Source organism: Polypterus senegalus, chromosome 8, assembly GCF_016835505.1.
Source record: "Polypterus senegalus isolate Bchr_013 chromosome 8, ASM1683550v1, whole genome shotgun sequence".
Lineage (NCBI taxonomy): Eukaryota > Metazoa > Chordata > Cladistia > Polypteriformes > Polypteridae > Polypterus > Polypterus senegalus.
Genome location: NC_053161.1, coordinates 114,323,422 through 114,347,517, shown reverse-complemented (window position 1 = coordinate 114,347,517; position 24,096 = coordinate 114,323,422). Strand labels below are relative to the sequence as shown.

Sequence of the window (24,096 nt, the reverse complement as noted above, 5' to 3'; positions counted from 1 at the left end):
GCTTTATCAAATACACTGAAAGTAATCGCATATTATTTATTAGGTTAAGGCACCTGACTGTAATTAACCTGTAACAATATAATGGTCCACGGAATGGCCAAACTATTCCAAATATCATAGATGCTTTTGAGTTGTTAATATCAAGTATTTACACTGTATCCAAGTGTGGAATCACAGTTGTACAGCAGCTGATCGGAAAGAGAATTATCGGTATACAGCATCAAGCACACGCTGCCTCAGCCATGCGCAGTCTATTGAACTGCTCTCATACGACAAACGCTTCACAGCCTTTCCTGTAGTGACATCGCAATTCAAAAACAGTTTCATCCCAAGAACTATAAACACACTCAGTCAGTCCATCAAGTGCTCCTTATAGAAGAAGTGTTTGTACTTATAAGTACAATTACCTCACTGTAAACTTGCGATACAGTTATAATATTGCACAACCTGAGCCACTTTATAAAGCACATATTTACATATGATGACGATATCATTTTTAAGATGAAATGCAGCAAAATATGTGTATTACATTATACAGATAAAATGTTAACATTTAATCTATACTTGTATATTGCTAATAATTAAACATGTGAGGACATGGTGTTGCAGCACTAAACCAACAAATAGTACGTTTTTCCTTGCCTCCACTTGGTATTCGCTGAAATTCTTCTATTTCCCCCCGTGCTTTTGCCATTGTCTTTTCATACAAAGCTGAGCTTAAGGGCTATTTATATTGATTTGCATATTCAAAGAGGCATAATTCTGGGAGGAGTTGGGGAGTGGCATCAGGCATGTGCGTTAGTTTTCACGCTGACTGGGATTTATGTAGCGGAAGAAAGTGGAAGTTGGCGTACGCACAGATTTAAGCATCTGGATTTTTTTGTACATATGCAAATTTCCACTTTTGTCCGTACGCCATGTTTTAGTGTGAATTCTAAGCATGCCATTATGCAAAAGGCTTCAGGTCTGTGACCATATCTGAAATTGTCTTTTGAGTTTATGTTGTAACTGACCGTGGAGCCCCTCAAAATTTATTTTCTCAAAGAATGCTAATGAATGTAATCTTTTTTTCTTTTCTCCACTGTCCATTAGCCATTGCTCAACAATAACTTTAATGTACATTTACTATCAGGATCAATTTATGTTTTTTGGAGCTTCCTTTGTATCTTTATGCATTATATAATTAGTAATGTGTAAAATGATAATTGCACTTTACTGGTGAACTAGTTTCAACAATTTGACTTTGCATTTAGTAAAGATCACTATGCAAAAATAAACTGAATTGAATTAAATATTCTTGAGAAGATGTGCACTGGCAGACAAACGTGCATAATTAACACTTACAGTGCCCATTCCAAGATTTGGACCTAGAACTTGGATGTTATAAGACAGAATAGCTGGCCAATGCACCCAAATGCTCATATTAGCGAATGAATATCCTATGAACTATGAAATATTGGACTTTGTCATTTACTATCTTTTCAATGGCAAATCTTCAAATATTTTGATAGGAGTACTTTAATTATGACATTTGCTAAAACAGGTGTTCCTTGTAAACTAAAATTTTATTCGCTAACTGCAAACATAAGAAAGGCATTTTTAAAGAATTTACTTGATTTGCAAACAACAAGTTGCACATTGTTTTGTCTTCTCGATCCTTCAAGATTGCCCTGATGATCTGAAGCATAGGAGTAATTCCTAAAAAACAAAAATATGACAGTTAAAGGAAGGACTGCTACCAAGGTTTACTACTCAAAATTGTCATTAATATGCAATTAATATGTTCCAATGACATAACCCATATGGATTTATTTTGCATTATACACATAATCATATACTGTATAAATCATTTAACTCGTGCAAAGAAAATGATTTCACATTACATCAAACAATGTATAAAGAATGATTTTTTAAAAGTTGTAAGATAAAAAAATAAAGTGGTCAAATCTTCTCTTGATTTTTTTCCTTTTTCATTTGTTTGCTCTATATTGATACTGAAGTAAATGTTTATATCTGTTATTTGTTTGAGTAGAATGCCATTATAATGTTCTCGTTTTTGAAAAGAGAAAAAAAATAAAAAATGCACATACACACACACATACATACAGGTATATATATATATATAAACTATTTTAAATACATGATTCATTTTCTCCCTTTGTGGATTACTAGCTACACATTTGCTACAAAGTTGAGGTCTGGAAGACCAAGAAAACGTTCTGAAAGAACTTGTTGGATTGCTAGAAAGGCAAACCAAAACCCAGTTTGGCTGCAAAACACCTTCAGCAGTATCTGAAATGGTGGTGCACTGTTCAAATGTGCAGAGTGACCTTCATGGTAGAGTCATCAGAAAACATCTTTACAAGCTTGCTGCATTTTAGAAACAAGTCCTTGACTGATGAAGTCAAAACAGAACTTTTTGGTTACAATGTGTGAAGGTATGTTTGGAGAAAGAAGGATGCCAAAATCCAGGAAGAGAACACCTCTTTAACTGTCAAGTATGGGGGTGGATCGATCATGCTTTGGGCTTGGGTTGCAGCCAGTGACACAGGGAAAATGTCATTGGTAGAGGGAAGAATGGTTTTAAATAAATACCAGCAAATTCAGGAAGCATACATCACACCATTTGTAAAAAAGTTCAAGTTAAAAAGAGGATGGGCCCTATAAACAAGATAATGATCTCAAACACAAATCAAAATCTATATTGGATGTGATAAGTAAAAAAAACATTTTTAAGTAGCACATCTGCCATGCAAAGTACATTTTGATACTGTTAATATATTAAGTGCCACACAAGCAAGTATAACAAATTAAAAGGAGACAGACTTTGAAAGTGATAAACTGAGCTGCCAAATGACAGGCCATTCTTCTAATAATTGAACCAGAAAGAGACATCACATGGCTCTGTGTGGTGGATGAATGCTAGGTTGATCAGCTGCCCTGGGACACCTGCATTTTTTGTCATGTTTTACTCTAATTTTACTTGCATAAATAAAATTATTATATTGCATTTAACTCACCTTTCACTGGGCTATCCAGAGATGCTATCCAGTAAGAAGTGTGTCTTAACTTTAAACTTTAAAGGTTGACTTTAGGGAAGATCTTGCTGAAATTTTAGCAGGTTGTTAACACTAGAATACCTGAAGCCCAAGAAAAAACTCATAATCCCGGCCCACCTTAAATCCCTTTGCACCTCTCCATCAGCATCTTTTTGTTTTATAAATGTGTCAATCAGCACAAGCAGCCTGCTATCCCATCCCACCCACTGCCAGAGCTCATCTCAGGCAAAAAGGTCTCCCAGCTCAAGACTTCTTTATCTGCGTGCAAGGTCCTTGAGTTACATAGGGTAAGTAATATATCGTTATTTGGAACACATGCATTTCATGTGTGTTCCGTGTTTACAATGATCTGGGTAAGTGTAGGGTGACAGGAAATGCGAGAAATGCAAGAAATGTTGAACAAACACCTAAAATAGAAACTTTTTTCATGTTATAGTACTAATGACAAAATTTTGACATGGAGTATATAAATGTGTGAAGACTGAAGTCCAAATATCAAACACTTTAACAAAAGGTATAACAAAACAAGTGCGCTTTTATTCAAGAATATAACCGAAGAAAAAGAAATCGGGTTAGGCTATGAGGTGGATACCACCTTTTGGGTGGCGCAGCGTTAAGAACTGCTGACCCATAATCAAGAGATCTCAGGATTGAATCCAGGTGCTCTCCAGAATTACCATTTTGAGTAGGAGCTGCTCTTATTGTTACTATTGTACAATAAAAACATACATTTGATTTGAGTCTGTAACAGCTGGTATAAATTTATGGTGCTTGTAAAGGTTAGAATAAAACTGAATTTAAAAAAAAAATAAAAAACCTCTCAGTCACGTTCACATTTACCCCGATCTGACACTGAATGTTTTCAAATAAAGATGTGCTATAACAGAGGTGAACTCAGATGAGGATGAGGGTTCTACATCGGAGAAAGAGAACAGAAGCCCTACCCGCAAGAAATGTCCACTCACACATAAGAACAACGCAGCTGCACCAGGTGTAACAGTTAAAGATGGTACCATTAGGATGCAGCAACAGGTTGGCCCATACCTGTCCTTCAAAGAAAAAGCAGGACTTACAGAGCTCGCCAAGGTATCATGCAAAGTTCTGTTTCTGATTATGTATTGTGATGGTCTTTATATAAAAACATTTATATGTTACTTGTATAAAATCCAGATTGAATGGTATTTACCTTGATTCATTTACTTATCTTCCTACAGCATGAAGTCACAAGTAGACTGCACAGCTTCCTCTGTTTGATCGACACGGCCATTCTGACGCAGTACATGTGTTACTGAATTGACTTTAGCTGCAGATGGAAGCTCCTGTAGCACTCTACACAACTGTGTTTGATCTTATTCAAGAAAAGATCTCAGTCGCCCCACTGGAGAAAGACTTTCCAAGACTATGGTCATAAAGCTTATGAAACCGTTTCTGGACAAAGGCAGAACCGTAACAACAGTTGCATGGAGCTTCCACCTACAGCTAAAGTCACTTTAGTACACATGTACTTTGTGTGCTAGGCAAAATTGTGTTGACAAATAAGTGCCAGCAAAGCAATGCATTGACAAATGCTTGAAACAAATGATTGTATCTTGTAACCCCCCCTTTTTTGTTTTATTTACCAGAAAATCATATTATTTTAAGAATATGCATGAGATGAAAATGTAGTATAACAAAAGATACAATTTGAAAAGTACTCTTATACACATAACACAAATGAAAGGGGACCACAAACCCATTTAAATAAAAAAAGAACCCTTGCTGTGCAATCCTTCGTAACATTTCTACAAGTGACACCTATCCATACGATTGTACTCTCTGTTGCAGGAAGCAATTAAGCTGGACATATTTTATATGGACATAGAAATGGGTGTCTCTTTATAGTCACCTCTTCTAATGTCTTTCCGCTCCAGGCTAGCAATTGTCAAAATGAATATACACTTTAAACTTATACCACACGTGCTATGCTACCACTTCCTTCACCTAATACATATTAGTTGGATGTCATGGATTTTTAAATTCCCAGGGAACACAAAAAGACCCTCCATTAAGTTGTCTACCTTAATCAGTGATAGACTGAAGGACACTTTTATGATTGGAGGCTCACAGAACTCAAAATGGGTCTTTACCTCAAAAAACTAAGCAAAAAGGCCCCAGATAAGGCCTGAAACAAAATCAGCATATAAACTCATCTTAAATTGTATTGCAATTTTTTCAAACACCCTTAATATCACTTTGACATGTGGAAAAGAGAACATTTCACAGGGCACATTGTGGACAAAGGAAGCTTGCTATCAGTAAATCCATAGTAGCAGCAGGTGCATGCAAATATAAGAATAAATGATGGTCTTTCTTAATGAAGACAAAAGCACCAATAGAATATGGTATTGGCCATGACAAAAATATATAATTTGAGTACAACTATATTGAAATGCCAACAAATGTACTGAATCACATACACGTGTTGTTTTACAGCAGATTGGTACACAATGAAAGAAAGCCAAATGCTTATTCGTGCACTAGCTTACATTGTTAAGTATTCAGGGTCTGCAGAAACATGACAAAGCTGCCTTCCAGCAATGTGGACTTTACGTGCAGCATGCTCCGTCCACTTGGCATAGCCTTGGCAATTATAGTACTGAAAAAATGTGTGGTGGTACAAGTTTTAAGGAAAATACCAAAATATTTAATAGAATAAAAAGAGATACATAGAAAACAATCATTGTTTCCTTGGGACCTCTGCCTTTTAAACTGTCTCAGAATAAAAAAAAAAACATCCTCATGTGAGCTTGTATAAATGAGAGAGATTCTTTTGTTTTATTTACATCTAGTTCTGCATTACTTAGACAACAGCGGATCGCTTTGGTTATCCCATTATTTTTATGAATAATCATCATATTTTTGATAAGCCTTACAAGAGTTGTTTTTATTAGCAAATTATCAATCCATTGAAATCTTTAATTAAATGCTTAGTTTCAAAGATTGCTTTCAAAGCAGTGTTGGACTTGCTATGCTGTTTTCATTTGTTTAACTGAGTAGTGTTCTGTTACAATGTTTTGATTCGAAATAAAAGGAATAAAACAACAAAAAGAATATTGAATAAAAAAACGATTGATCACAAGACACAAGCCTGCTAGAGCACTTGTATATGGAGTGAAGAGCTTAGAAGATGTAATCTTTCAGCTTTACCCTATGCAACACAACAAACAGCTGGAGAGAATGGCATTCTCTGCTTTTCAAAATCATGAATCATTGTCCACTCTGTTTTTCTGTTTACTCACAGAAATGTCAGACTCATAGCACCACACCCATCCGCTTTTTACAATCTACAAGGACTACTGGGTTTTAGAACAGTATCTGCCCACAATCTTTAAAATGCATGAAATCATACAGGTTAAAACATTACTTTGGTAAATATGATTGAGTTTTTTTTTTTATTATTATTATACAAGTTATTTGTACACTGGTGGTATTTGAAGGAATGTTACGTATATCAGAAACTCAAGCTAAATGCAAACTGTTGCAAATTATTGATTATGCTTAATTATATTTTTGTTGCACAAGTGTAGAAATTTAGGTGCATATATGTGTAATATTCTTCATTTAACATTGTGGAAAATATACTGATACAGTTTTCCAATATTCTAAAGTGTGTTATGTTTTCAGACTTGTTTCTTAAAGATTCAACAATAAAACAGAAGAGGAGCCTATTTTTGTTTTTGTCCTTAACATATACAAAACTTTTTACTCTAACAGAAATGTTCAAATTCTTACCAGTTCCTCCAGCAATCATTCCAAGATGTTTGATCATTTTTATTTCTGGTTCAGATTTTTTGTCAGGACGAATGGCAAATTTTCCTGAAAAACATTAAGTAAATAAAAATGTAACCTACTGTTTATATTTCACTTAGGATTGATAGATGCATTATGAATGCTTTAAAAAGGAGAAAACAGGCTTATATCTGAACATAAACGTAAAGCAAAAAAAAAAAAAAGCATTGAAACTGCAAAAGCAAAAGGAAACAATAGGAAGTCTGCTGCCATCACTGGGAATGTCAAAATAAGCTCCTCAAAACAACAGAGAAAATGGTTAAATTAATAAATAAGAAGCCAAGCTCGTTGATTACAATTAAGTTGCCTTAATTCTCATTTAGACACTTTGTCAGGGGTCAAAGTCCAACTAGCATACATGTCATTAAACCATGCGCATAAACAAAGATGGACACAGAGACAACAACCAGTTTTAAATAGCTAAAGCACACATTGCAATTTTATTTAAACAAATTCAAAATAAGAAAGTGCAGTGCAGAAAGTAATAAATAAGTGATTAAATAATACAGATAAAAGTCAGTGCTCACATAAAGAAATTCTTAAAGTGAAATGCTAAAGTGAAATACTCCCAGGGATCAGGTAAAAGACTCCTCAGTACGGCTCTCTCCTGGTCTCTCCAGCTCACCCCAGTGGGTCCGCTCATCTGGCAGCAACGCTGATAACTGCCATTGTCATCAACCAACTCCCATGCTGCCTGTCCGCTTTGGCTTCGTTCAAGATGCACCTAGCCGGCCCCCTGTCATTCCATAAGCTGTTTTTTGGCAATTAAGCTTAAGGTTTTTAGTTCTTGACACATGACAATTGTTTTACTCACCGAAAATTATACAACAGACATTGTTTTGCTAGTCTAAAAACAGTTTTCTTTACACTTGTCAAATTCCTTGTATACTGGGCAATGTAATACATCGAATACATTAAACATTACATTTTCTCAAGATAAAGTAACAGTGAAAAGCTTCCTCCTTAATCAACAGGCAAGAATCAAATAACTATTTTGTTGTGCTGTCACTTGTTACTTAAACTTGCAATAAGATAAACAAAATGGCTATTTTAAAAAATAAAATAAAAAAAACTCTTCCAGTTCATCTGTTTGACAGGTCTTGTGAAAAGTAATTTTATCACACACTGAAAGTAGTCTCTTGACATAACCTCACAGGTAAAAGGCAGAGTTGTCCAAACAAGCACTCAAAGTTAAAGTACTGTTAAAAGTAAGAGACAATGAAGTACCCAGGTTACTTTAAGTTAGGTTTTAATATATTAAAAATATAAATTTTCAAGCCCTGAGAGACCAAACAAAACAAGTGAGACGTTGCGAAAGCAGGCAAAAACCCATGTTAGATTCCAGACGCTGCATGATAAGGTTAAACACAGTTGTTGGACCAACAAGAGGAGGTAGATACAACAGAAATGAGCTGACGCCCAATAAGCTGCAATACATAATGATTTAAAGATGTTTCATCAAATATTTGTTGAAATAACTAGAAAAAAGAGCAACGTAACATAATATAAGAGCTGAAGAACAAAAAGCATCCTGAACAGAATATTTTAAAAACCACTTAAGCAGTCCCTCATTCCACTTAGTTCCAATGAATCAACTTATCTCCCAAAGGTCTGGACATGAACATGAATGCAATTATGGAGGAAGAGATTCCAAATGCAATAAGAGTAATAACAAGGTCATCCAAAACAATGAGATTTCAGCAGAACACCTTAAGAATAGTGACACCAGTTCATTTATACCAAACAGATGCTGTAATCAGGAATGTGTCTACGACTGGGGACATGAGTGGATAGACTTCACAGATTGTAACATGTGGCACAGCATAACACTCTTCTCCATCGCTGGAAAAGCATTCTGCATGGTGATGCTGTGACAACCACTTAAGGCAGTTAATGAATGGCAAGCTTTGTGTCCATTGTGAACGTGTATTGAACAAATATTTAATACAGTGGAACCTCGGGTCACGAACATCTCAGAACACGTACAAATCGGTTTACAACCAAAAAGTTCAGCAAACTTTTGCATCTGTTCACAACCACACACTCTGGTGATGAATAAGCCAGTTTCCCTTCCGGTTTGTACGCGCCGATGATTTCCGCACTTGATCAGTCTATCCCTGTGTATTCACTGTGAACTCTTTGTACTCTATTTCATTTCCCTTCCGGTTTGTACGCGCCAGTGATTTACACAAGTGTTCAGTCTCTCCCTGTACATTTTTCTCGGTCAGACGTGCATTGCGCAGAGGGACTTTACCTCAGAACTGCAATCTCCTCTCCACCCAGTTCCTCCTCACTTCCTTCATGCCATAACTCGACTCATGCAAGATTAGTTTTCTTGGTTATGGTTAGTTTTTGTATAAATTACAGATTTTTCAAATTTCATTTTTTTCCCCATGCTTAAAACTCATTTAAAAAAAGTGTTTACAGTGAGCGGTTCATAAGGCTGTACCATGAACTCTTGCAAAGTTAGTTTTCTGTGTTCAAGGTTTTCTCAGTGTTATTCAATGTTTTTATATTTAGTTTACTATTACACTGTGCATTCTATGGTATAATTACCTATTTTTGTGCTTAAAAACCTTTACAAAACATATTTACATACAGCTCGTACGGTCCGGAACGGGTTAACTGTATTTACATACAATCCTATGGGGGAAATTACTTCGAGTCACGACCAAATCCGGTTGCGACCAGAGTCTTGGAACGAATTACAGTCGTCCACTGTATATGAAACATTATTGAACAATGTCTGGAATTCAGAAGAACCCTGCGAAACTGCTTTGTTAGTTTCAAAAAAGTGTTTGGATAGTATCCATAAGGATTCACAATGGCATGACTTTAGGTCATATGGCATCCTACAACACTACATATCTATACTAATAAAAGGTAAAACCCTCACTAACTCACTCACTCACTCACTGATTCATCACTAATTCTCCAACTTCCCGTGTAGGTAGAAGGCTGAAATTTGGCAGGCTCATTCCTTACAGCTTACTTACAAAAGTTGGGCAGGTTTCATTTCGAACTTCTACGCGTAATGGTCATAACTGGAACCTATTTTTTCGTCCATATACTATAATAGACTTCTGCTCGATGGCCGTGGGAGGCGGAGTTACGCCTCCCACGTAATTTAGTGCCTGCCCATATAAGGCCGTACATCAGCGGCAATCCAATAGAAACACTGCCGCTAAATATTCACGGGTGAAGGACTGTGCTGATGCAGACGAAGATGAGATGGTTAGGGTGGTGTTTGGCACAAACTCAGCGAAACTGCGAGAGAAAGTTTTAAGTGCCGCGTCTTAGCTAACATTAAATACAGCCGTGGACATCGCATGAGATGGCACCAGCACAGCTGGGAACCTTCGATGCATGTACACCGAGCGGCTCACGTGAACTGGCGCGAGTGCACAGACAAAAAGCAAGAGTTCCAAAGAGTGCTGAACAAAAACCGAATTACACAATTGAGAAGGCAGCAAAAAAAATATGAAGCGTGTGACACATACAAACATATTCATAAGTGCAGCTACTACGGAAACAAAGCACATGGTGGAAAAAGTCAATGTTCCGCTAAAGGAAGACAGTGTAAAAAAAAAAAGCCTGTGCATGCAGTGTATCACGTCTCAGATAAAGAGGAAGACGAGCTGTTTATTGATGCATTAAAGAAACGAATCGATGAATGAAACCTGTTATCTTTACAACGATTGACAAACATGGAATGTAACTTGAACACAACACATCCTACAAATACGAACCTGATTGAACGAACTCAAATAATGATAATCAAATCCTTGATGACAGCAACACTCATAACACTCACAAAACAATTACTGTATATTGGCAATCATGTTACGTTATTTTTAAAATGTTCCCTTTTCTTTTTCATAACTTCTTTAACACACTACTTCTCCGCTGCGAAGCGCGGGTATATATCTCGATCTACATACTCTCAAATAGACAAACCACACGCCATGGCGCAATGGAAGAGGCTTTGTCTCTAACGCCAATGTCTGATTCCCGAGAGGGGGTGCACTGAGTATGTACGCCTGATGACCCCAAAATTAGGGCGAAAAAAACACGTGTCGCGTACTCTTTGCATTATTTCACAGTAAAACTATATATATATATATATATATATATATATATATATATATATGTGTGTGTGTGTGTCTGTGTCTATATATATTACAGCAACACTCATATCAGTCACAAAACAATTACATTAACAATCATCTTGCGCTACTTTTAAAATGTTTCCTTTTCTTTTTCATAACTTCTTTAACACACTACTTCTCCACTGCAAACCGCGGGTATTCTGCTAGTGTGTGTATATATATATATATATTTATTTATTTGTGTGTGTATATGTATGTGTGTATGTACAGTATATGTATGTGTGTATACAGTGGTGTGAAAAACTATTTGCCCCCTTCCGATTTCTTATTCTTTTGCATGTTTGTCACACAAAATGTTTCTGATCATCAAACACATTTAACCATTAGTCAAATATAACACAAGTAAACACAAAATGCAGTTTTTAAATGATGGTTTTTATTATTTAGGGAGAAAAAAAAATCCAAACCTACATGGCCCTGTGTGAAAAAGTAATTGCCCCCTGAACCTAATAACTGGTTGGGCCGCCCTTAGCAGCAATAACTGCAATCAGGCGTTTGCGATAACTTGCAATGAGTCACATTACAGCGCTCTGGAGGAATTTTGGCCAACTCATCTTTGCAGAATTGTTGTAATTCAGCTTTATTAGAGGGTTTTCTAGCATGAACCGGCTTTTTAAGGTCATGCCATAGCATCTCGATTGGATTCAGGTCAGGACTTTGACTAGGCCACTCCAAAGTCTTCATTTTGTTTTTCTTCAGCCATTCAGAGGTGGATTTGCTGGTGTGTTTTGGGTCATTGTCCTGTTGCAGCACCCAAGATCGCTTCAGCTTGAGTTGACGAACAGATGGCCAGACATTCTCCTTCAGGATTTTTTGGTAGACAGTAGAATTCATGGTCCCATCTATCACAGTAAGCCTTCCAGGTCCTGAAGCAGCAAAACAACCCCAGACCATCACACTACCACCAGCATATTTTACTGTTGGTATGATGTTCTTTTTCTGAAATGCAGTGTTCCTTTTACGCCAGATGTAACGGGACATTTGCCTTCCAAAAGTTCAACTTTTGTCTCATCAGTCCACAAGGTATTTTCCCAAAAGTCTTGGCAATCATTGAGATGTTTCTTAGCAAAATTGAGATGAGCCCTAATGTTCTTTTTGCTTAACTGTGGTTTGTGTCTTGGAAATCTGCCATGCAGGCCGTTTTTGCCCAGTCTCTTTCTTATGGTGGAGTCGTAAACACTGACCTTAATTGAGGAAAGTGAGCCCTGCAGTTCTTTAGACGGTGTCCTGGGGTCTTTTGTGACCTCTCGGATGAGTCGTCTCTGCGCTCTTGGGGTAATTTTGGTCGGCCGGCCACTCCTGGGAAGGTTCACCACTGTTCCATGTTTTTGCCATTTGTGGATAATGGCTCTCACTGTGGTTCGCTGGAGTCCCAAAGCTTTAGAAATGGCTTTATAACCTTTAACAGACTGATAGATCTCAATTACTTCTGTTCTCATTTGTTCCTGAATTTCTTTGGATCTTGGCATGATGTCTAGCTTTTGAGGTGCTTTTGGTCTACTTCTCTGTGTCAGGCAGCTCCTATTTAAGTGATTTCTTGATTGAAACAGGTGTGGCAGTAATCAGGCCTGGGGTTGGCTACGGAAATTGAACTCAGGTGTGATACACCACAGTTAGGTTATTTTTTAACAAAGTGGCAATAACTTTTTCACACAGGGCCATGTAGGTTTGGATTTTTTTTCTCCCTAAATAATAAAAAATATAATTTAAAAACTGCATTTTGCGTTTACTTGTGTTATATTTGACTAATGGTTAAATGTTTTTGATGATCAGAAACATTTTGTGTGACAAACATGCAAAAGAATAAGAAATCAGGAAGGGGGCAAATAGTTTTTCACACCACTGTATATGACAGCAACACTCATAACTCACAACAGTAACAAAACAATTAAATTGACAATCATGTTACGTTATTTTCAAAATGTTTCCTTTTCTTTTTAATTACTTCTTGAACACACTACTTCTCCGCTGTGAAGCGCGGGTATTTTGCTAGTTGTACATATAGGTCCATATGGCATCCTACAACACTATATATTGCACAGGTACCTGACAGACCTGGACTTTGCCAATGAGTTTGCCATACAGAACAGCACCAAAGAAGGGCAAAACACAGGTCATAATTGACCTGCAACATATCAAAACATTATACCTGCCTCGCCAATGCTTTAGCGAATATTAGTGGCGTAGAAGTAGCCATCAATTTTAGAATGAGCATTGTTGTTGCTACAGCTTTCCAACATATATGCCACATCTAGTCATCACAGGCAATCAGTTCCAGATCTAAAGTCACTCTGTTCAAATCAGCTATTTTACCAAATGCTGTTTATGTCATCATGTTAACTGGAACTTGAATGTATTCCTGCAGATGACTATATTTGACCTTTTTCATCAACTACCACAAAGGAATTACTAATAAGGAAACTTGATAAATGTGATACAAAAAAAAAACCCAACAGATTCTGCATGAATGTGGAAGGTGCCTGCTGGGCCACATTTTGCATTTACCAATGCACTGAAACCACTGCTAGTGACTGTTCCAATTAGAGATAGCTTTCTGACCAAAGTCTGCTTTCACAACAAGAATAATACAGAGATGCATTGTGCCAATCTAAATCAGCATTGTTTTATGCTTTTGTAAATAGTATGTAAAGACCTTACCTAGGGATCTGCACTGGCAATCAGAAGGTTGCCGGTTCGAATCCTGTAAATGCCAATAGGGACTCTGCTCTGCTGGGCCCTTGAGCAAGGCCTTTAACCTGCAATTGCTGAGCGCTTTGAGTAGGGAGAAAAGCACTATATAAATGCAAAGGATTTATTTATTTTTTACACTGCCATAGCATACTTGAGCCAAGGCTCCTCTTTTAAGTGACCCTGTCAAACATGTTTTCTTGGGCAACATACTATGGGAACGTTTTAATAAAATCTTTTGCTTATTAATCATACAGTTTTAGGGACATAATTTCTAATCCTGAGCCAGCTCTACCTGTAAATAACACTTAAAAGCAACATTATTGGTTAGTGAATATGAATAGTCTATTGGTATAACCCAAACTACTAGCACCCAATCTTATTTGGCCTAACTGAAAGAATCCTAACAGTCCTATCACAGCACAATTAGAAAAGAATATCCTATTTATTGAAAATGAAGACAAACTGAAATGACCTTGATGATGAATACTTCAAAAGTTTTTTGTTTTTTTTTAAGAATATGACAGACTGAATCAGCAGTGTTCTCAATTAAGTAAACATTGTGAAGCATCATTAACCTTTTAGTATTTAGGTAATTATTTTAGTACACATTTTTAATTGGTCACTGAATAATAAATATGCGATTTTCAGTTTTGTTAAAATTTATATAACATAAGTATTTCAAAGTTTATTTTGATTGTAAAAATGAGATGGATAACACTTTAATATAGGACATGAAGCATATACTGTACATGGCTGGTTATATAGGAGGTTAGTGGAAAAAAAAAATCGGATTATAGTGAAATGGAATAGTTGATTGCTACATTTTTAATATTTCAGTATTTGAGTGAATACTTCATTTTAAATATTTTTCTTTCCCTGCTCTCTAGATAGTGAAGGGAAGGAGAATATGGTCTGTTTATGATGTACTACTGCATGATATAACGTACGTACGCTTTGTAATAAAATGCTGAAGTCAAAATAATTAAATAAGAATGCATGAATAAATTACATATGACCCACGATACAGGAATAAACTATAGACGTTTCATTTACATCAGAAAAAGTGCCCCAAGGAGTGACACTATTCTAGTATGCATCACAGACTCAAGTATTAATATGAAAGATAAAGTCTATCCTTTTCACCTTGAGTATCTAAAATAACATTAAGTCAAGATTTGAAGGTCTCTAAAATCTATTGTTCCTTGTTTGAAGAAAAACGTTTTATGCAAAATTTGCCCTAAAAACTCTTGCAATTATGTCCTCGTCTTCTTGTTGAAAAATGCATTTTAAAGTATTATTCTGCATTTCTTTTTACTTTATTTTATACCTTGCAAAATACCACTATCATGATAGACTGCCAAGCAATGACACTATTTCATATTACAGTATTATAGAGACTGGCTTGCCTGTTTTGAAGCTATTTCAGTTTAATTTTATTAATATTATAGCTACTCTATACATCTTTTGTCTATTTTACTCATACAGCCAGGACTGAAATGAAAAAAAAAAAAAAATCAAGCTAAGTTTTCTCTTACTTCAGAAAAACACTAAATAAAATTCAACCCCTCAGCTTGCTTTGATGCAAATCACTAGCCCACAGCACCTGCTTATCAAAAGCAAGAGAGTTATGAAAAAATAAATACTCAGTGTGTGTATACAGTATATATTTATTAAAATGTATTCAACATTTTTTTTCTTACAATGTCACCAAATTGGCAATGGCAAGATATACTTTCAAAGGAAAATAAACATTCACAATTAATAAACAAAAAAATATTGTTTGTGATTTATTTTTACATATTTTAAAATATTTTATTTGTTATAGATCTTAGGAAAAATTAGAGCCGTTTTGGAAGCATGAGGGGAACCCACACAAATAGAGGCATATATCTCTTATCAGCTGATCAATGCATATATATTACTTATTCAAAACAAAAAAAATATTGTTGTTCTTTCTATAAATAACTTACCCTTTCCTTTGTACACAAGCAACCCACTAGGACCTCTGAAGTCAATGCAGTCGCCAATTCGAAGGCTTTCCAAGTATTGGGACATCTTTCCACCTTCAGGGAATTTTGGATTGACATCCTTATAATATATCTAAATAAAAAATGGAGGTAATATATTTCAATGATTTCTGGAATGTCAAATAAGGGATTTTAGCATCTCATTTAATATTTTTCATGGAAGTAACTTTTATAATTTCTTAGAATTTAAAAAATAAAGCTGTTTGTGTCAGACGTGAAGAAAAGGGGACTAAAGCCTCCAAACAAGCCACAGAACCAGTCCAGCTGATTCCCAACTACCAACCACCCTAGCTCTGGCTTTATAAGGCCCAAAAACGCAGGATTAAATTAAAGTTCACAAGAGGGAGAAACTGTGGTTGTGACCCAAAACATAACACAAATCATTTGAAAAATAAAAACACAATAAACAAAATGAGCAGAAAGAATTTGCATTAAGGCAATCTTAAGGCAAAAATCTTCCAATACACAAATCCAGAAAAAATAATCCAATTACAGAAGTAAAATGATCAAAGAAACCATAAAAAGCACAGAAATGTAAATACCAGTGCAAAAAACCTTTAAATAATTTAAGAGACTAAAACTGAATAAAAAAAATAAAAAAAAATGTCTAACTGCATTCTCATACCATTGCTTACATACTAAAGTGTCAGCAGACACTTTTCATGGCATTACACATGTTTTTTGCGCATGGACAACCTGTGCAACTTCTGTAGGGTTAAGGAATCGCCTCATATTGCCAGTAGAGATTATTTCTCAAGCCAAAACTAGCACGAGTGGAAAACCAGCCAAAAAAGATCAAGAGGGAGAAACTTGAAATGACCTCCACATGTAAAACCAGTCCTGTTTTGAGGGTTTTCTAATTGTTGCCACTTTAGTGCACCTGTCGTTAAGTCCATGAACACCAATACAGCTGAAAGTGTTTAACAATGACCTCAGCTGCTTAACCAACCAGAAAATTATCAAACAGGTTTAATTGATTTCATGCCAGGCCCAATAAAAAAAGTGTTCCTTTAATTTTTGTGAGCAGCACACTTTTTTATTGGGCCTGGCATGAAATCAATTAAACCTGATAATTTTCTGGTTGGTTAAGCAGCTGAGGTCAAGGGCATGGAGGAGATTCTAGGAGACAAGCAGTTACTCTAGGAGAGCTGGAGAGGGCCATAGAAGGTCCATAACCCATCAGCAGGACCAGTATCTGCTCCTTTGGGCAAGGAGGAACAGGATGAGCACTGCCAGAGCCCTACAAAATGACCTCCAGCAGGCCACTGGTGTGAATGTCTCGGACCAAACAACCAGAAAGACTTCATGAGGGTGACCCAAGGGCCCCATGTCCTCTAATGGGCCCTGAGCTCACTGCCCAGCAGCATGCAGCTCGATTGGCATTCGCCATAGAATACCAGAATTGGCAGATGCACCACTGGTGCCCTGTGCTTTTTACAGATGAGAGCAGGTTCACCCTGAGCATGTGACAGAAGTGAAAGGGTCTGGAGAAGCCATGGAGAACATTATGCTGCCTGTAACATCATTCAGCATGAGCAGTTTGGTGGTGGGTTAATGATTGTCTGGGGAGGCATATCCATGGAGGGTCACACAGACCGCTACAGGCTTGACAAAGGCACCTTGGCTGCCATTAGGTATCAGGATGAAATCCTTGGACCCATTGTCAGACCCTATGCTGGTACAGTGGCTCCTGGTGCACGACAATTCCTGGCCTCATGTGGTGAGAGTATGCAGGCAGTTCCTGGAGGATGAAGGAATTGATACCATTGACTGGCCACCACACTTTCCTGACCTAAATCCAATAGAACACCTCTGGGACATTATGTTTTGGTCCATCCAGTGCCACCAGGTTGCACCTCAGACTGTCCAGGAGCTCAGTGATGCCCTGGTCCAGATCTGGGAGGAGATCCCCCACAACACCATCTGTCATCTCATTAGAAGCATGCACCGATGTTGTCAGGCATGTATACAAGAACACATGGGCCATACAAAGTGCTGCGTAATTTTGAGTTGCTGCAATTAAATTTTGGCAAAATGGACTAGCCTGCCACATAATTTTTCACTCCGATTTTTGGGGCGTCTTTGAATTCAAGGCTCTGTAGGTTGATCATTTTCATTTCCATCAAACGATGTGGCATCCTTTCGTTCCTAACACATTACCCAGTCTATATCAGTATAGATATCCAGGAGGATTTCTTTTTCCCCATTGAGATCTGATGTGTTTTCACAGTGTTCCTTTAATTTTTTAGAGCAGTTATATATATATATATATATATATATATATATATATATATATATATATATATATATATATATCTAGTGTATATATATATATATATATATATATATATATATATATATAGCAAAATACCCGCGTTTGGCAGCGGAGAAGTAAAAAGAAAAGGAAACATTTTAATAATAACGTAACATGATTGACAATGGAATTGTTTTGTCATTGTCATGAGTGTTGCTGGCATATATATATACATACATATATATATATACATACATATATATATATATACATACATATATACATACAATGCTCAAAAGAATTAAAGGAACACTTTTTAATCAGAGTATAGCATAAAGTCAATGAAATTTATGGGATATTAATCTGGTCAGTTAAGTAGCAGAGGGGGTTGTTAATCAGTTTCAGCTGCTGTGGTGTTAATGAAATTAACAACAGATGCACTAGAGGGGCAACAATGAGATGACCCCCAAAACAGGAATGGTTTAACAGGTGGAGGCCACGGACATTTTCCCCTCCTCATCTTTTCTGACTGTTTCTTCACTAGTTTTGCATTTGGCTACAGTCAGTGTCACTACTGGTAGCATAAGGCGATACCTGGACCCTACAGAGGTTGCACAGGTAGTCCAACTTCTCCAGGATGGCACATCAATACGTGTCATTGCCAAAAGGTTTGCTGTGTCTCCCTGCACAGTCTCAAGGGCATGGAGGAGATTCTAGGAGACAAGCAGTTACTCTAGGAGAGCTGGAGAGGGCCAAAGAAGGTCCATAACCCATCAGCAGGACCAGTATCTGCTCCTTTGGGCAAGGAGGAACAGGGTGAGCACTGCCAGAGCCCTACAAAAAGACCTTCAGCAGGCCACTGGTGTGAATGTCTCTGACCAAACAATCAGAAACAGACTTCATGAGGGTTGCCTAAGGGCCCAAATGTCTACTGCGCCCTGTGCTCACTGCACAGCACCATGGAGCTCAATTGGCATTTGCCATAGAATACCAGAATTGGCAGGTCCGCCACTGGCGTCCTGTGCTTTTCACAGATGAGAGCAAGTTCACCCTGAGTATATGTGAAAGATGTGAAAGGGTCAGGAGAAGCCGTGGAGAATATTATGCTGCCTCTAACATCGTTTAGCATGACTGGTTTGGTGGTGGGTCAGTGATGATCTTGGAGGCATATCCATGGAGCGACTCACAGACCTCTACAGGCTAGAAAATGGCATCTTAACTGCCATTAGGTATCAGGATGAAATCCTTGGACCCATTGTCAGACCCTACGCTGGTGCAGTAGGTCCTGGTTTCCTCCTAATGCATGACAATGCCCGGCCTCATGTGGCAAGAGTATGCAGGCAGTACCTGGAGGATGAAGGAATTGAAACAATTGAATGGCCTTCACGATCCCCTGACTTAAACCCAATAGAACATCTGTGGGACGTTATGTTTCGGTCCATTAGGCGCCAGGTTGCTCCTCAGACTGTACAACAGCTCAGGAATGCCCTCGTACAGATCTGGGAGGAAATGCCACAAGACACCATCCGTCGCCTCATTAGGAGCATGCCCGGCGTTGTCAAGCATGCATACAAGCTCGTGGGGGCCACACAAGATACTGAAAAGCATTTTGAGTAGCAGAAATTAAGTTTTTGAAAAATTTGACTAGCCTGCCACATTTTCATTTCACTCTGATTTTAGGGTGTCTACACAATTGAGCCCTCTGTAGGCAGAAAACTTTTATTTCCATTAAAAGACTTGGCATCCTTTTGTTCCTAAGACATTGCCCTGTCGTTATTTGTATAGATATCCAACTTCATATTGAGATCTGATGTATCTAATGTGTTTCTTTAAAGTGTTCCTTTAATTTTTGTGAGCAGTGTATATATATATATATATATATATATATATATATACACAGTATATAAAAGCACAACCTTGAGTGAGTTTATAGCACGTGTGATAGAGATCTCTGTGAATGAAGTGCAATTGTAAAAGAGTGAGTATGAGAACATGTGATGATATCTGAAACAATGAAGCAATTGCTAATTGTGTAGAAATGAGTGCAAAGAGTGAAGGCTATCATTTGTGAAAAGGTGCTTTCTTCAGTGTACTGAATATATCTTAAGAACTTCTGCTTTAGCCAAGTAAACTGCTTGGGCACGAGGTGGGATAAAATCTAGTAAAGAAAAATAAAAGAAGATTAATTACTGTTATTCGGAGTCTGGGGTGGCAGATGCTCTTATATGTCATTATTTGTAAGTATGTGTCTATTACAAAATCTATGTTTCTCTGTCTGTCAGCTGATTAATCAATAATGTGAAGCAAACCCTAAAGGTGAGGGACCCCCACATAATAATATAGTAATAGGGGATCATAACCAAATTTAATTGTACTAGTAATACATGTGAATATCTAAAAAAATGCTATAGCAAGTAAAATCAAAAGTGATCATAAGAATAACTTAATTGGTATTTGTAATGCATCCTGTATTTAGGCAGTGAGCCTGGAATATCATTGATGAAGCCTAGCAACACATGCTGTCTTAAATAAAGCTGACCTATTGAACCTGCTAAAGTTTATCTGAAGGCAGAAGGACAGCCTGTAGCATGGTCAGTTAACAATTAAGAAGATCTGAATTTCAATGAAGTATTATAAGCATAAAAGAGATGTAACTTCAAAACTATAGATGTTCTTTTTCTCCAAATTCAGCAAACACCCTGTGACCAATGGATGAAACACACAGCATATTTATATACAAGCTGTAACAAACAGTTTAACAGCAAGTTTGGGCAGAGAAATTAGATATAATCTGACCAAGGGGTGGCGAATATTTGCTTACCAATCATAGATTATTGTACAGTAATTATTGGAATTATTTCCTTGCATGCTGATTAGTTGTGCAAGTGTAAGAGTATAACATTCTGTTAAATAAAATGTTTAAATGATAAAAATAACTGTAAAGTGCAAACAGGCTAAATGTTGCTATATTAAACTAAACTAATTTCTTTCTCTAATCTTCATATAAAATATAGTAAAGAGGGTTTACATATTTTGATGTATGTCAAATGATTCTCTCTTATATATATTTCTCTTCTGGTTCGCCCCGTTTCCACTGCAAAACCGGTCCCGCCTCCACGCAGCCATCACAGCATTTCTCGATTCCTTTTCGTCCACTTCCAAACCCTTCCCCAAGCTGCCAGTGGCTCCACTTCAAAACCGGTAGCGCCCCCACGCAGCCGACACGGCATTTCTCGACAAGCTACTGAAGTACGCTTACAAAATAAAGCAAACTCTGTATTAGGCGAAAATGTACTTCTCCAGCTAGATTCCATGTTCATAACCATCAATCCCTTTGCTAAATCATACAAACACATACATGAAATCAATTTGCATCTATCCCATAGGCAACTCCTGTAAGCAAATTTCCACACTCAATATGAATTCCGATCCTATGGTTTACCCACTCTTATTCCCTTACGGAGACATTGGCTGGTACAAAAGATTTACAACATGTTCCCGATAAAAGAACCGCCAAATGAATAAAGTCCACCAAGATGCTATATAGATTCACTAGCAAAATACCTGCGCTTCGCAGCGGTGAAGTACTGCCTTAAACTTTTTATTAAGAAGAAAATTAAACCTTTTTAAACTGAGGGAAAATATACCAATAATTATTTGTTAAGGATCTCTTTGTATACCACATTGTGAGTTTCGCCCTCCGGTTGTAATATGACCAAGCTGTGTGCTGAGCTTACTCTTGAGCATGCAACGTTCAGTTGGCCATGTGAACAGTAATCTTGTTTCAAATCTCACAGCTTGGATTGCTGCTGTCATAATCGGTTTGAGTTTCATGGTTTGTTTCAATTACGACAGTATTTGTAGGACGTGTTGAAGAGACATTCAGCATCTGTCAAGCGTTATAAGTATACAACCGGTTTCATTGATAACTTCACATCCAGCTTTTAAGAGTTTAAACATTCATAAACATCAAAGTGTCCACTACTGACATCGTCACCTGTGAATCTAAAATGTTTAAGAGGCATTGGCGATTGTCCAAAGGTGTAAAATATTTGGCCATTACGGTACACTTGAAAGCGACAACCAAAAAATTCAGCGGCAGCCATCAACTCACATGCAGATCCATAGATGAAGGGCTTAAGCATTTCACTCTTATAGTGCTCCTGTGTAGTATAATTATCTCCTGTACCGTCATCAGTCCACACCTTGAACCTGTCCCAGTCATTCAATACATAAGACACAATGTTCCTCCGGATATCAAGAGTGAGCTTGATATGGCCGTGCAATATGTAACAAACAGAATGGAAAAGGTAGGTGCCATCTCCGGACATGGAAACCACTCAGTTAGTGACAGTTCTTTGATCGATGGTGATCACCTCGATAGACATGTTAATGGGGGTACGGTTGGAATGATAAAGGAAATGGGTACCTGAACAATGTAAAGTAAGTCTAAAATACCTACACAATAACTATAATCGTAATAAATGAACAATAAAACAGCGGAGAAGCCATGGATTAAATAAAAAGGCTGTAGTTATCAGCAGGGAGACGTGAATTCCATGGTGAAGCAAGGAAGGGAATGTAGAGACTAGAGCGATGGACAGCCTTATATAGGCAGGCAGCCAACAACGTAGGAGGCGTTGGGTTGGGGGACCCAACGCCGCCTCACACGGTGACCGAGCTGTAGGCTATGGACGTATATATGTACGTAAGTAGGATTCAGTTAGCGTTGGGAACCCACGTACCAAATTTCTTGAAGAGCGGCCCATAAGTAACAAAGACCGTTGAAAAGTTCAATATGGCGGCCGACAGTGGCATCATACCACCGAAATAAGTACGTACATTGGTTTCGGTTAGTGCAGGGAAGCCGCCCAACAAATTTCGTGAAGATGGCGCCATAAATAAGAAAGTTCAACATGGCGAACATTGTCGACCGTTACGCGTAGAATTTCAAAATGAAACTTTTGTAAGTTAGCTGTAAGGAATGAGCCTGCCAAATTTCAGCCTTCTACCTACACGGGAAGTTGGAGAATTAGTGATGAGTGAGTGAGTCAGGGCTATATATATATATATATATATATATATATATATATATATACCAGCAACACTCATGACAATGACAAAACAATTGCATTGTCAATCATGTTGCGTTATTATTAAATTGTTTCCTTTTCTTTTTACTTCTCCGCTGCCAAGCGCGGGTATTTTGCTATATATATAGCAATATATTGTATATATTGCTATATATACAGTGGAACCTCGCTTTACAAGTGTTTTGCAAGACGAGCAAAAATTTTTAATAAATTTTGACTTGATAAACGAGCGATGTCTTGCAATACGAGCAGTATGGATACACTTTTTTTTTGCTGAGTGTCATGTGATCACAACTGGGCTGATGGTTCTTCTCTCTCTCTCCTTATCTCGCTCGCTTGCCCAGCGTCTCTCTCTCTCTCCTTATCTTGCTTGCTTGCTCGACCAGCACGTCTCTCTCTCTCTCTCTTTATCTCGCTCGTGTGTGTGCACTGTGAAGTGCGAGTCCCCATCTTGCTCCCCAAAACACAAAGCTGAGTCTCAGTACTTTAACAACATCAGCTTTATTCAGCTTGAAACAGCAACATCGCTGTCATTTATTGCAGCGGGATCTTTATAATGTTCCTTGTATGACCCATTGACAACAGGCGCTTATACCATGTCTGCGATCTTTTTGGATGCGCTTATACGGCGAACTGCTACAGCGCTGGGAGACTGCGATTGCTTTGGGACACTCTTCCGCGCGTCGTCCTGTTGGGTGGAATCCCACATGAGTTTAGAAACTCACCCCAGCCATGATTCTTTTTAAAGGTAAAGTGCAGGTTAATCTGTATTATGTATTTTACTTTATATTTTGTATTAATCATTTTTATATGAATAGTTTTGGGTTGTGGAACGAATCATCTGAGTTTCCATTATTTCTTATGGGGAAATTCGCTTTGATATACGAGTGAGTGTTTTGGATTGCAAGCATGTTTCCGGAACGAATTATGCTCGCAAACTGAGGTTCCACTGTATATTATATATATACATACAGT

General features: G+C 37.4%; 1 protein-coding gene across 1 annotated transcript in view; it reads right to left on the bottom strand.

The window, feature by feature from the left end:
- The window catches only part of LOC120534231 (NADH-cytochrome b5 reductase 3-like), a 50,637-nt gene that overhangs the window by 2,409 nt on the left and 24,132 nt on the right, over window positions 1-24,096 (bottom strand). Inside the window, exons 5-7 of the mRNA XM_039761643.1 lie at window positions 15,718-15,847; window positions 6,831-6,914; window positions 1,613-1,698 (exon numbers count right to left, since the gene is read on the bottom strand). Coding sequence (XP_039617577.1) covers window positions 1,613-1,698; window positions 6,831-6,914; window positions 15,718-15,847 — 300 coding nt within the window. The remainder of the gene's footprint in view (window positions 1-1,612; window positions 1,699-6,830; window positions 6,915-15,717; window positions 15,848-24,096) is intronic.